General features: G+C 36.8%; 1 protein-coding gene across 3 annotated transcripts in view; it reads right to left on the bottom strand.

The window, feature by feature from the left end:
* MCTP1 (multiple C2 and transmembrane domain containing 1) overlaps positions 1 to 15,336 on the bottom strand; it is a 209,874-nt gene that overhangs the window by 146,355 nt on the left and 48,183 nt on the right. For all 3 annotated transcript variants that reach the window (XM_031507452.3, XM_085568072.1, XM_077790123.2), the window contains exons 2-3: positions 6,278 to 6,392; positions 2,553 to 2,695 (exon numbers count right to left, since the gene is read on the bottom strand). In XM_031507452.3, coding sequence (XP_031363312.2) covers positions 2,553 to 2,695; positions 6,278 to 6,392 — 258 coding nt within the window. The remainder of the gene's footprint in view (positions 1 to 2,552; positions 2,696 to 6,277; positions 6,393 to 15,336) is intronic.

Raw genomic sequence — 15,336 nt, 5'->3', positions numbered from 1 at the left:
CAAGTCTGAAACTGCTTGTTTATAAATCAGACTTCGTCATATAGAGACACTGGTGTATACTACTAGACTATACAGCAGTTTTATAAATATGAAAGAAATATTTTTATAAACACAGGCACTGAAAGAAGGAAGCTCAAAACAATAATTAAAGTTAAGCAGAATCACTTATTTCTTATACATTGATTCCTTTATGAATCCTGCAAAATGGAAGCAGGAGGGCAGGATATGGCTATGAAAAGTGCTTCCACTTTTATTATATCATTTATTATATTATATTGTATCAGTGTTTGAAATAATATAATTGTACATTTTTAAGGTTATGCAACTTTCAAGGGTTAGAAACATTACAATCTAAGATTAAAACCGAAGGGGTATGTTTAAGGAAACAATGACAATTAATACTTTACTAGGAGAACTCTGCCTCTTAATTTTCTACCTAAAAGAGAGAATACCTTGATAAATTTACTGACATCCAGACATGAATCTGGCCAGTACATCAGAAAGTATTACTTGGGATGGATTATGACTTCCTAAATCTGAAGAAAGAATAGCAAATAATCCAGGGGCAGCTATTGCAGGGAAATAAACAAAAAAGATGGACAGCAACAATGAAAAGATGCAACAAAAAAGATAAAGGATCAATTATCAAAACTAACTTTTAAGATAAATTAACTTTTTTTGGGTAAACATGAGGCTTTCTGAGGACTAGAACACATCTTCAGCTAAGTAAGAGTGAGACATATTAATACCTTGTAAGGAGAAAGGAGAAAATTGAGAATACAACAGTTCAAGGTCTTCATCTCTAATGTTAAGTACTTCTACTTGTACTACAGAAGCTATTCTGAAGGCAAAACAGTTCATCTTCTACAAATACCTTAATATGGACAGGATTTAGACAGTAGTAACAGAACTCCTTTGGCTCAAAGGCTACAGCACACAGCTGCAAACCCAATGGGTTGGATATAAGTATGTGAGCACAAGTCTCTCACATGCATCAATCTACCCGAGTGTTCACCCTTGCATTTTCTATATCTGTTAGTCATTCCAGTGGCAAAAGAAAACAAATTATGGAATCTCAGTTCATGGTGCAACGTCAAAATTGCTTTCTTCCTCTCTCTCCCTGTACAAATTATCATGATAAAAATACCAAGTATTTTTAGCTTAGTAAAATTCAACCATGTCTTAAAATATCCGAATAAGCTGTAAAACCTAAAATACTTCATACACTGTGTTCAGAGTACAACCACAATAGGCATACTACTTGACACACTTTTCCTAGGGGAAAAAAATACACACCCTACTGCAGGGTTGATATTTGGCATAGAACTAAGACAGGTGGCTACATTGCATGTCTTTGCATCTTCCTCTCTCTTTCACCTGTTAATTCCTTATGAGTCACTAATCACAATAAAGGCAGGAAAATTCCATTTGAGGATTCTCTTTAGCTTTTCAGCTTTTCTATTGACAGTGCATGTCATGTGAGCAGCATGAAACATAGTACTGAGTAATACTTAATAGATGTTTAAGTGGTATTGCTCTACAAAAAAAAAATACCTACAATTTGACATTTCAGTTAAAAATTACATAATGATTAAGACTGATATTGATCTAAAACATCATGTAATTTCAGATCAACTAAGAGAATTATCTAGGTAAGCCAAGTTTCCATACTTCCTAAAGTATTTTCAATGTATGCATGTTTTATTTTGAATCCTAGGACTACAGTTTTTCTAAATATATTTTTGGGAACATAATTTCTATCTACTCTGCTTTACACAACTAAGAATCACTTTTGCAGATAGATCACCTTAAACTACCAGGGTCAGAAAAGCACCTTTCTCTTCTGTAGGTATAAAACAATCATCACAGTTTTTTCTGGTTTTCATTCTGATATCAACATCTAAGAAATACAACTGACACTGCTGCTTATTAGTCAGGACTGGCCATGCTGGCCACTTTTTGATCTAAACTCAAGCAATCTGTGATTTCAGAAAAATTAGTGCCTCTAATATGACAAAACCATCCTCATCTGTGATTTGGAAGAGCTGGAAGAGCTACAAGGTAAAAATTGTAAGAGTAGAAAATGGTATGAAACACATAAGCAAACTCATTGTGTTCCACACAAACAGAAAAATTAGAAAACTTAGGAGAATCAGGCACACATCTCAGTAAATTCTCAAAAACTGACCTCAGCATTGAATTGCTCTTAATGGGACAGATTATGCTTCATATCATCATTATGCAGTGATATTTCCATAAACAAAATGGGTCAGGAAATACATTTTATTTTCTCTGTTCTTCCGCTAAAATCACACTAAAGAAATATAAAACAATTATGACCTGAAGTAAACAAAAATGCCTTTATTTGCCATTTTTAAAAATGTTGACATCATCATTCTACAGACAAAACTTAAATAATTTTCACTCTAAGTAGTCTTTAGTCTTCACTATTGCACAATAAATTTTCCAGTATACATAAAATCACAAAACTTTAATTCTTCCAATAATTCTGCTGTTCTAAATTATCAGATATATGTAAGCTGTTGTCTTACCTTTATATACAATGGTTCTCTTAGGTTATCTGTAAGAATGTAAGCTTTTTCTTCCCACACAGGATTGAGGTTCTTGTGTACTGTTTTACTTCTAAATACTTCTTTTCCTCCAAGTTTGAACTTGACATATGGATCACTTGTTCCTGGTAAAGACCCATATATACTATTAATTCTATCTTTGTAATACAGAAAGAAAATGGAGACTAAGTTACTTCAAACAGAACTAAATGTAATTTCTATAGGTAGTCAAATTCAAAACAGCATTGGATGAAAAGACTTTTTTATTGTCACAATCTATTACTTTTCAGGTCGTCAATACTCAGTTAATTGACTCCATTAACATCAAATGTGAGTTTGCATCACTTTCTATTGTTTGCAATGCATTCTCAAAGTCATACATTAAATACTGGCAGTATTTGTTTTAGTTAACAGAATTTGTCCTTACTAGGACTAGTATATTACCTTAATGCAACAATAAAAATTAGACTATCAAGTTAAAATTACTCCTATAAAGTATCATGTTGTGCCTTTGAAAAGGTACATACTCCACTGACACTACCAGTGTTAAATCTTCAATGACATTTTGTGTCCAAGCTTTTCTTTTCCATATAGACTCACTTCCTACAGAGTTCATGATGAGAAAATTAAAGTCTGTCCACAAAGTCCTCAACATGCCTGCTGCAACAATCACTACTCACTAGAGAGCACTAGTCAAACCCTCTAGAAACAACAATTAAGTGTGATAAGAAAAACAAGCCTGACAGGTATAAGAAGAATGTTAAATGTGGCATATGAATGTCATATGCATGGGACACTTATGTGGAAGCATCACAAGGACTGAACCACCTGTGAGAGGAGGAGTCTCAGGGGGATGAGCACAGAGACTTGCAGCCATCCAGGAGTGCATGCAAGACTAATTGATCAAAATTAAAATAAACAGCAACTCTAGCTTCAGTAACATCTGCATCTTCATTAATAGCAGCAAAATTATAAGACAAAACTTCTTTCTTTTTTTCTTTAACTTTTACAGCTTTTCAAGGGACCAGCAGATTTTAGAACTCTGCATTTGTATCCACTGGAAAATACATACAAAATAAATAGCTTTTCTTAAAACTGCAATATGCTCTTCTAAACATAAATTATAAGGGTTATGAGCAGCATTCTTTGCATTATTCCATCCAGCCACAAGGTGTCAGTACTATTTTCCTGAAGTTAATGTCTCCTCGTTTCAAAAAAACTACAGCAAGTGGAAAACAGTGGTCTCTTGTGTTACATTCATTAACACCTGTAATTCCCAGGGCAGAATTTCAGTGGCGTAAAAATGTTTTGTCTCGCACAACTAAATTGTTCCTTGGTTTTTGAAGCAGTGGTGATGATTCTGAAGTCAAATATCAGGTATTTAAATTAATTCTGTGTAATATGAAGATTATTTTTAATATGGACATTATGTTATGGTGTGTCCACCCCCCTGCTCCTTGGGAATACTCTACAACCTCAGGAATTCTCTTAGGTTTTGACTTCATGTAGACAGTTTGGCAGTAAAATGTCCCTTGACTGTACCAGGAACTTTTTGCATTAACTTTTGGTTAAGGTGGGAGTGGCATTGATTTAGCAGAGAAGAGAGGGGAAAAATCGGTCTTTTGCTGACAGCCTTGGAACATGTAAAAGAAAGAATGGTTCTAGCTTGTGAGTTGGAAGGGTTGACTAAGAGTGCTGTCAACTAGGTTTGAAAGGAGAAGGGGATAAGAACGCACTCACTAAAGATGATCCTGGAGGCAGCACGCCAGTATCAGGGTTGAAATTTATAACACAACTAAGGCAGATGACCCCAGTAGGGATAACAAACAGGAGGAACTATTTGTTCCTGGAAGAACAAACTGCAGTAGAAAAGCTGAGACAAGTCATCATTACAGAAACATGGTGGAGTGACTTGTTTGACTGGAGTGCTGCTGTGGATGTTTAGAAACTCTTCAGAAGGTTCAGGCAAGGAAGAAGAGGTAATAGGGTGGCTCTGTACATTATGGAGTGTTTCAGCTGTATACACCTCAAGGATAGTGATGGTAAGTTTGAGTGCTCAAGATTCAGGGGCAGTCAACCACGATGAAAAGGTGAATAAAGCATTGTATAGGTGGCTGGCTGACACTTCATAATTGCCAGTTCTTGATCTTGTAGCAGATTTTAAGTGGCTGGATGTCTGCTGGAAACTCAACACAGAAGAGAGGAGGCAGTCTAGGAGGTTCTTGGAATTTGTGGAATTCCCTGAGGGACAAAGAATGTCTGGCAGCCAAAAAAAACTAAAGCAATCTCAGGGATATTGCCCAGCTCACCAAGCTGCCCTCCATAATTTATTTATCATCAGGTCCCATGTGACTACAGCTGGCAAGGGAGCCTACCAGGGCTGAGATTCCACTAGACCTGCTTTTTGCGAAAAGAGAAGGGATTGGTGAGAGACGTGGTGGTCAGAATGCCTACCTTGGGCATAGTGATAAGAGTTTTTAATTCTTGGTGAAGTAAGGAATGGTGAAGTAAGCAATTTGACTTGGACTTTTGAAGGGTGGACTTTAGCCTGTTCTGGAATTGGTTCAGAGAGTCTGCTGGGAAATAAAGGGGTCCAGGAAGGCTGGATATAGTTTAAGAAGGAAGTCTTATAGATGCAGAATTGAAATATCCCTATGTACTGAGAGATGAGTTGTCAGGGAAGCCTTGTCAGCAGGAATCTTTTGCTGGATCTCTGGGGGGGAAAAAAAGGGGGTTTATGACCTTTGGAAGAAAAGGCAGGCAACTAAGGAAGAGTAAAAGGATCTCATTAGATCATGAAAAGAGAAAATTAGAACAAAAAAAGATCGATCTGTGCACTGCTGTGAATGAAAATAAAGAGTGTTTTTATAAATATATTAACAACAAAAGGGGGGCCAAGTAAAACCTCCACTGTTTTTTGAATGCAGGGGAAACACTGTCACCAAGGATGAGAAGAAGGCTGAGGTACTTAATGCCTTCTTTGCCTTAGTCTGTAACAGTAAGACCAGTTATTCTCAGGGAAACTAGCCCTTGAGCTAGTAGATGGGGTGGGGAGCAGAATAAATATCTGTTATGCAAAAGGAAAAGTCTGTGGGATCAGGTGGGATTTACAGGAGTACCAAGGGAGCTGGTGGAAGAGCTCGCCAAACTGCCCTCCATAATTTATCATCAGGTCCCATATGACTATAGATTAGCCAAAATGCTGCCCATTCATAAGAAGGGCTGGAAAGTGAATCCAGGGAACTACAGGCCTGTCAGCCTGACCTTAGCACCTTGGCAGGTTATGGAGCAGATTCTCTTGAGTGTGATCATACAGCACATACAGGACAACTAATGGAACAGGCCCAGCCAAAAGTGGTTTTAGAAAGGCAGGTCCTGTTTGACCAACCTGATCTCATCTCACAACCAAGGGACCTGACTGATGAATGATGGAAAGGTTGCATATGCTGACTTGAGCAAAGCCTCTCGCACTGGATTTTCCTGGAGAATCTGGCAGCCCATAGCTTAGGCAGGTGCACTCCTCACTGGGTTAAGAACTACCTGGATGGCTGGGCCCAGAGACTGTGACTGCATGGTGTCACATCCAGCTAGTGGCCTGTCACTAGTTATGTTCCCCAGGGCATTTTCGTTTTAATACCCATATATAAATTTACCCAATGAACATGCAACTTTCCAATTATTAAAGCAGTGTTCACCAGCTCAATTACCTCCACGGTCCCGTGCAGCTAGATTCTGTCCTCTTTTTAGAGTAACATCCAACTGGTACGTTCCAGGGTCCCCAGGGGGCAAATCTGCATTACTGGTTCCAAATGAATTTGTTCTCTGGGGAGGAAAAAAAATTGCAATAGCTAATGTTACTAAAAGTTTCATGTAAGGTATATGGGTATAACATCATCCTACTGAACTAATAAAAGGCCACATCCCACTCTCCCACCTCAGAGCTCCTACTCACCATCAAGAAATCTGCCTCTTGATGTTGGGTAGTAGCTTAGTATGACAGTTTCATCAGTATGACAATTACCAAGATTCCTTTAAAAACAAAACAAAACAAACAAAAAACCACAAAAAAATCCCCAAAACAATCAAAAAACCAAATCCATTGAAAAAATAATTCTTTGGTACAAAGGGCTTGGAAATTGATAATCTTTAAGGTTCTTTCCAACCCAAATTACTTGATGATTTTAAGAACTATGGTTGTAATTACATTCATATCTAGTCATGGCCCACTAAAGCAAAATAAGTAAAAAACCCACAAAGCTAGACCTTATAGCATTATTTGGACTAGTCATTACCAGTATCCTCAAGTCCTGTGTTGATTCAACAGTTATAATGTATTCATTGAATAAACATACATAAATTAAGATTTTGTGCGCTACTGCAGTACTCTGCAAGCTATGTGGGTTTTTTCCACAGTTTTGGGGGAAGCTGTGTCAGGGAAATAATCATAAAGACATTAAATGCATCTGTAGTTCAATATGCCAAGTCAAGTATTCTTAGTTATTTGTATAAAATGTGTCCTAAAAAAATAAAATAAAGGAAGTCAGAATGCAAGAAACTCTCCAGTCCTCTGGAACGCATGAACAATAAACACATTTCTGTCCAAAAGACAAACTAGAGTAATTATATGTCTTAGTATATACAAGCTTTTGCAAAAAAGTTTTTATCACATCTAAGTAGGATCCAATTATAACACCACATGCTTGCAACACCACATTTAAGACTACAAAATTCAATCAATTATACGTTCACAGTACATACAAGAACTTCATCTGTTACATACTTTGAACAGTGTGTTTACCTATGCTTATGCTAGGAGATATATCTTTCAAGAGTAGTGCTATTAAAATTTTATTATGGGATTATGGGTCCTCTGCAAGAAGAAAAATTGCATGATGGAAATTGTCAAAGGGACATCCTTCTTTATTTCAAGATTTTTCATAGAACAGCACAGAAGAAAAAAGAGAAAACAATTTCTATTTCTGCTCCTTGTTTTTTGCATGTTGAATGTGCTTGGAGAATTGTTTACCTGGAGTGATTTCTTTATTAGATTCTGGTGAGGATTGTTTGAGCCTGATGGCCAATCCAATCCACCTGTGTCTGGACTCTCATGAGACGATCATGAGTTGTGAGTTTGATATAGTAGTTAGAAAAAGTAGGTTTGTAGTTTTAGTATCTTCCTTTAAATAGAATATTAATGTATTATAGCACAGTTATAATAAAAAAATCATTCATCCTTCTGAATTGGAGTTGGACATCATCATTTTACAACAGGAAATATTTCAGAACATGTAGCAAGTGCTATACCATTTCAACAAGAAACTAGTTTTATCTCTTTCTTCCTACAAAACCCTTCCTTCTTTTTAAAGTAATCCTAAAGCATGAAGGAAGACACAAAATAAAAGTATTTTGATATCTGGTTATTTTTGTTCTTTCAGAGTCATAACTTGAAGCTCTAGCATATTAGCCTTTGCTGCCACATATAAAATTCTGGCCAAAATGCACACTGTCACGTGCACTGGTTCCACAGCACTGAAAGAGGGACAAAGAATGTCTGGCAGCAAAAAAAAGCAAACAGAAGAGTTTCCATCAAGTTGCTTCTCTTTCCATCTGCCTCCATATCCTGATTTTAGAACAAGAGTTTGCTGACATTTATTCATTTAAATCTAATATAAAATTTTACTTCTGCAGCATTTGCCTAGCCTAAGAGAGAGTACAGCAAAATTACAGAAAAAAAAAAATAAAAAGAAAATAAAACCAAGTTCTCCATTAAGATTATAAACTTATTTTTCAAAAAAGAAACTACAGCTTCCTTGCCAGTTCTGCTACACATTGCTCTCTCCACCTTTCTCCCATGTCATTATCCTCCCTTGTTTTATCACAAATTAAAAACTCTCTTATGTTCTCTTCTGTGAAAAGCAACTACTGCAATCATGCCAAATCCTTCTGGATTTATTAGCTGTTTCTTACAAACACAATGGGTCACCTACAAACAACGAATTGCCAGCACAGGGATTTAGATTCTAAGTTTTTCACTGACTGAAAGAAGCAATTTTCTTACTTTTACCTTTCTTTTCATCCTTAGGAATATATTGCCTCAACCTGTTTCTATGGGGCTGTGTAACAGTTTTTTTGATAAAACCATTTAACCATTTACAGCAATTCCAGTTCCAAAAGAAATTAATGCTAGTTACTGGGTGAACACTTCCTTTTACCAAGAAGCAGACAAAACAGTCAGTGTGCAAGTACCCACCAACATCTCTTATGATCGTACACATGTGCAAAGATGTAACCTCTACAAAAGAACAGGATACTAGATTGTACTGATGAAAATTGTATTATATATAATTATATAAAATTCTTACTTCTTACAATTCTTACAATTATACAGTTGTAGATTGTACTTCTATTGGAAATCACACACAATGCACTCAAACACTTCATATGGAATAAAGTAAATCATCTTTGGCTGATACCAAATGATAGTATTGGATATGTGGGAATAAAGCCCATAAAGTGTTGCCCCTAGGCTGGAAAGGCATTTGTACTTTTGAAGCCTTAGTCCCCAACATAACAATAAGTGATAAAGACCAGGTGCCCTCAGGACTAGGGATAAGAAGCTATTTGGCGTGTACAAAATGCACCTTAAATGTTGTAACTGAGTGACTGACTAAATTTTGTCGCTTTTTAGCCTGGCTAGGAGTAAGTGAATTAGAAAAAAACAATAGTGGACTTTTCTGCTACCATAAAATATATATAGAAAAATATACAATAGATGTCATTATTGCATTGCAGAAAGAAGTTAAGAGTTTGTCACAAGTCACTTTACAAAAACAAACTGCACTAGACCTTCTCTTGGCATGACAAGAAATATGCACTGTCATTAACATCAGTTGTTCTGTATACATTGATCAAAATGGTAGTGTGTCTACAGATGTCCAGGAAATCTGGAAACAAACACAAATTTGACGATGCACTGTTGTATTGTGCTTTTAAGTTTCATGGTTTTGTACCAGACTGTAATGGTTCATCCCTTTACCCCCGCATCGTTTTACCCTGAACTACCCCTTTCCTTGTATGTCAATCCCCTCTTCCTTCCCTAATGTCAATCTCCCCCCAGTTTGCTGAATCATTCCCCTGTCCCCTCCCTGGTGCCTTGTCCATGACTCAACTCCCCATCCCACTCATCGAGAACCTTCTACAAATGGCGTTGAGTGATTCAATGGGGGCCAGGAGTCCTTCCTAAGCACCTCCCCTGTTGGATTTCCCACCTGTTTCTTCACCTTCCACTCCCCTGGACATTCCCATTGGTGGGTGGGTGATCTCCTCCTCTGTTTCCACTCCCATTTATACTGTGCTGCACAGCCCAGTTGAGGGGCTTCTGTCGGTTGGTTTGCCTGGGTTGTGGATCTCCCCAGAGCTCTCCTCAAAAAATCTGGACTTTAACCCCCGACTGGAGTCAGCTCCTTACTTCCACCACCATTGCAAGTGTCTCACCCCACAAGGCCAAAAGCCTTAGCCGCCCTCCCAGCCTCCCGAGGAACAGGAGGGTGTCCCCTGCTGACCGCTGTGCCAGAGCGAGCTGGGAGTCCCAAGTGGACACGAGGAATGGCACAGCGACAATGAACAGCTCAAGATGACACTTCCCAGGGATCTGAAGAAATCTGGATCAACTTACCTCATGGTTACCCAGCTGGACTTTAAAACATGTTTGTAATTGTCACCATAATAATTGCTCTGTGTGTTTTAGTTTGCATAGCGATTCAGCTGTTGTAATGTCTTACACTATATAATGAAATACAGATATTAATAGACCAGTTCCCTTAAGGATTTAGTCTCAAGAGAAGGGGAGACTTGATAAGAACAGTGGAATAGAACAGCATTTTACTCTCATAAGGACAGTCAAACAGAACAGCAGAGCCTTGGAGAAATAGATAAAGAATGTAACTTAGGCAAACAAGAGTTGTGCAAAATGCAAGCAGGATGCCAGCTCAGCTCTGCAAGGCTGACAAAGAAGAAGTTAGGCAAAACAACAATACTGTGGTAGCTCAAAAGCTGGGATTGAGGAAAAGCCACCTAAAAACGACACTGGACATTGAAGACCTTCAAAGAAGACCTGAGAAAGACCATATAAGGACTTTGACAGGGGTGTGGTATGTAAAATACAGTAATATATACATATTAGGTAATCAGTGATAGGTGATGAATATGTATTCACTGTTTATGATAAAAGCTCTGGCTTACCTGACATTCAGGGCACTTGATTACAGGCAGGATCCTCTGAGTGACCAGCAAGATGCTGGTCACTGAGAAGATGAGTACCTGATTTCTAATACTCAAAACTGTGTTAGAAGAACCTATGTTTCTATCTGGCCAATTTTGGTACCAAGAATGAGCCACTTTACCCTGGCCAAACAGTGGAAGGTTGCCCAGTGAGTGTCCCTGAAGGCATCTGAAAACTGCTCTGATATTGTCCTGAGCAATCTTGCTCAGAGTAAGATGTTTGATTGGTCTGTCTCCAAAAGTCCCTGCAACCCTCAAACATGCTGTGATTTTTTATTGATTTGAAATGTCATAGTAAATAAAGTATATACCTTAGCTACCTTTCCCTGATGCATTGTTTTGTCTTGCACTCCTGGTTGCCCTCATATGGCAGTGCTGCAGTTGGTATTCAGAACTACCATCCTCTCCACCTCTTAGGAGAAGATAATATCAAAGATACCAAGATGCGCATAAATACTGAATTTTTCAAAATAAGCTTATATATACACTTCACATTTGTGCTGCAGTGTTCATAAAAGCTGTAACCATTCCTTGGACATTTCAGTCTTTCTCTGTGGAGCAACCCATCACTTTCAAAGGCACATCAAGCCATACTGTGTCTGACTTGACAAAAATGAAGCTCCTTTCTACGTGCACTTGTAGAAAGCAAGTTACCCACACTCTCAAAAATCCCAAATTATCTTTTTCAAAAATGAAAAAATCATAATAAATTCAAGTCATCATGAAACAAATTAGATCTGACTTTCAGAAGAATTACTGCAGGATTACTCAAGACAAGGAAAAAGACTGAGCAGTTCTGTGCCATTTTGGTTTTAAGAAGATTACTGGAACTTACATGGCTTGTCTGAGTACATTTTTGCAAGCATACATGCACTTGCACTCATGAAGACATGATGCATGCACAAAGTAAAAGAGGAAATAGATGTAGGGTCTAAGGAGATGAAAATAACACTGAAAATACAAAAATTACATATTTATTTCCCACCAAAATCAGACCCTAAATTTCTAAAATTATTGAATTGTTAAGCATTAAAATCATACCCACATTTCCTTTTTCCTGTTTTTCCCAAAGACTAAGTCTCAGACAGATGCAGCACTATTGTAATTTCTGGCAGCTAGCATTTCTGTCACCTCTAGAAAAACTTGCACTATCACACAAAAAAATTCTCTCACTTGCCTGAAGAGTGCAGAATCACACAGCAAGTGTTATCAAACATGGCAGATGAAAGATAATTCAATTAGGAACCAGAGAGAGGTGTCACATCCAAATCAAAGATGATCTGTGAACAATTAGCTGTCCCCATTTCAAAATAGGATAAATATCTGAAATCAACATAAATGCCATATACATAGTTTGCTTGAAAAAAAAGTCTCCAATCATTGTATTTAAACTTACATCATCCATGTTTTCACTATGAAAACAATACTAATGTATTCCTGCCTCAATTTTCCATACTATTAATCCTAATTATTTACATAAATACATATAAACAAATTTTACATAACTTGGGTTATCCAGAATTACTTTTTATTTAAATTATATTATAAAGTTATCTTTTATGTTTTAGGAAGTATATCAGAACGTGGCATTTGAATGATTTTGAATTAATTTTAAATATAGCAATAGTATCACTATCAGTAAAACAACACTAAACTGCCTCTAAGATGAATTTCCCTAGTGCTTTGTGTCTCACAAGGATATCTGCAAATCTGAGTTAGCCTTCTGAGCTGGCAACTGCTCAACAATACTGCTCACCTCCAGCTGGTAGCAACAGCTCTGCACAAATATCATTTGACTACTGCTGCAAGCTGCAGCTACTCAGAATGAAAGTAACATAAATCTTTCTTCAATTTAGCTTGAAACTCAAATATGGAAAGTGAAATGTCTTTCCTTAAAATCTCTGTCTATCTTTTACATTTTGCAGTCATTTCAGCTTTATGCATTCAGAAAACACACAGCAGACTAGAGCCAAATGGGTAACATTTCTTTCAGTAGTTTGTATTTTAAACATTTAAATAACTATTTAATAAGCATCACTAATGACTGCAATGAAACACCAAGTCTTCCCTCAACAGCATCTTGCTGGAAATAAGAAGGATTTGGTAGAACTGATTCTCTCAGTTCTACCAACCTGCATACTAGCCTTGGTCAGTGTTACATCTTTTTTGTAATTTTATCTGTGCTATTAATTTCAAAATGGTGGAGTTAAACATCCTTCTGGCATTCACTTCAAAGATAAAAAAAGGTGAGATAGTAATAATATTTTTTTCTTTAAATCACTCCTAAAGAAAAAAAACAGAACCACTCTCCTCAGGAAAAAAAAAACAATGGTTTTGGAAGGATCTGTGTAGCTTTCATGGCTTCACATACCATATACTGCCCATACTCATCTTATTTAATACCTCTAGGTCTCATTTTTGACCACTGGAAGCAGCATAGTAATTCTTCCTTACTTTGCACATGAAAGGCAGAGCAACTCAAATTATTGCTGTGAGAGGGTTCACAAAGGGACTAGCACATTTGCTAGTCTTCCTGACTGCAGCTCTGGAAAACAACACATTTTTAAATATCACATACATTGCTGTTCTCATTTAAAGGCATTTTCAAAGAGCCTCACTATTTTCCATAGAGAAAAAACAAAAGTGTTTGTTTGGAGAACAAAGATATCCCCCTTTTGACTGATGCCTCCTTAACTCCCCAGTCAGTTCCAGCCATCATTCTCCTGGGCCCTCATGCTGAGAACTTGTCCCAAAGCCACTCATTTCTTCTCTTCCATGATAGCAAAGGGGCAAAGAAAATGAGTATGTACTGAGAAATACCATCCAGAATGGTGCTGATGGATGCTTGGCTAAAGATGTGTCCAAGAACTCCACAAGACAGCATACTCACAATGTTGACACTGCCCACAACAGTGAGTCTTCTTGTGAAAAATGCCAATCACTTGTTTAAAATTTTAAAAGTTTAATAGTAATAAAATAGTTATAAAAATAGTAGTAAAATTAGAGCATAAGAATTTGGACAATAAGAGTTAGGACAATAAAAAGCAAAGAATTACGGACGTCTGGATGCTCTTGGGCACTAAGCCACAAAAGCATACCTTGCTAACAAAGGATTACCCCTTAAAAGCAATAGCCTGCTGCATATTCATAAATCTCATACACGATGCAAACATTCTTTAGTTTTAGTTGATGAAAACAAAGAAATTTTAACACTGCAATGTTTAGGAAGATAGAAGCATAGTACATTATATATTAAAAAGATGTGTGCTGTATTTCTTTTAACTCAAGAATTCTGTTTAATGGCATAGCTTTTTTTTTTTTTTTAATTTCACAGAATGAAGAGACTATCACTGCTGGTGAAATACTCTTCTTATCACAGGCAAATTTAGCAGCACCAGGGCTTTCTGTGTGCAGCAGAGCATTTTGTCAGGTTACAGGTAGAAAATGCCATCAGGCCAGTCCTCCTTCCTTCGTTCATTTCACTGCCAAGAGACAGACTGGCAAGAAAAAGCATTAGTAACAACAATTAACTAGAAATAAAGTCACCAAAACTATGACACATCTTTGAAATAATTGAGGTGAGTTAACTTACTAAAGCAAATTTCCCTATACTGTGATCAATGCCTCTGGTTCTTCTCTGCCTAATGACAGCACACTTAATTCTCTTATAAATAGTTTTAATGCAAAAAAAAGGTCTTCATTGACCTTGGTTGTTCAATAAAGATGACTGTTTTTGATACTGGCCTGTTTACGATGTGGTTTAGACTGTATTGTGTTTAAGACTCCACCATTAAGTTAAAAACAGTGCTTTAAACTTTTGAGGAGAACTGGTATGTAGTATTTAATAAATTAATACATTTTGTCAACTTGAAACATCATATTTCATAAATTAGTAAGTTTTTTCGACTTGAAATGTCAACTTAAATGTAATATTTTTTTTTGTTTTGTTTTTTAATCTAGCAAAAATAGCATTTCTGGAAACTCAATTTCTGGAGGAACAGTTTCAAAACTTAATAAACTTAAATCACCCTGTTCTATTTCTAATTCTATACAATTTTTCCTGTGACCACTATAGAGGTACTAAACTCTGGAGAGTTATACTGGAATCATATATGACATGTACCACACTATGAGAAAGTGAAGCTAACAGCAACTGTATGCCTCCACTGCTTTGCAGAAATGGAGCTGATAAACAGAACCTATAGAAAATGCTGTCTCCACAGCAAATTTCTGCTTTCGTTCAGATGGAAATGTAGTTCCTATAATTTCCACCAGACATAATCTTTTCACAGCTTCATGTAACTTAATGTGTAAGCAGTTTACAAAGAAGACAAGGTGGGGTTAACACAACAGCACATTCCTCCTGAAGACAAAATTAATTTTGTCTCAAACTCAAAAATATGTATGTATTCTACACCAAAATTCACATTGCAAGCAGATGCACTCTAAAAAGACTCACTATTTCCCAGGTTATTTAAAATGAAAG

The sequence above is a fragment of the Lonchura striata genome, chromosome Z (genome assembly GCF_050655825.1).
Source record: "Lonchura striata isolate lonStrDom1 chromosome Z, ASM5065582v1, whole genome shotgun sequence".
Taxonomy (NCBI): domain Eukaryota; kingdom Metazoa; phylum Chordata; class Aves; order Passeriformes; family Estrildidae; genus Lonchura; species Lonchura striata.
Note: the sequence above shows the minus strand (reverse complement) of the source record. Positions and strands in the feature narration are given on the sequence as shown.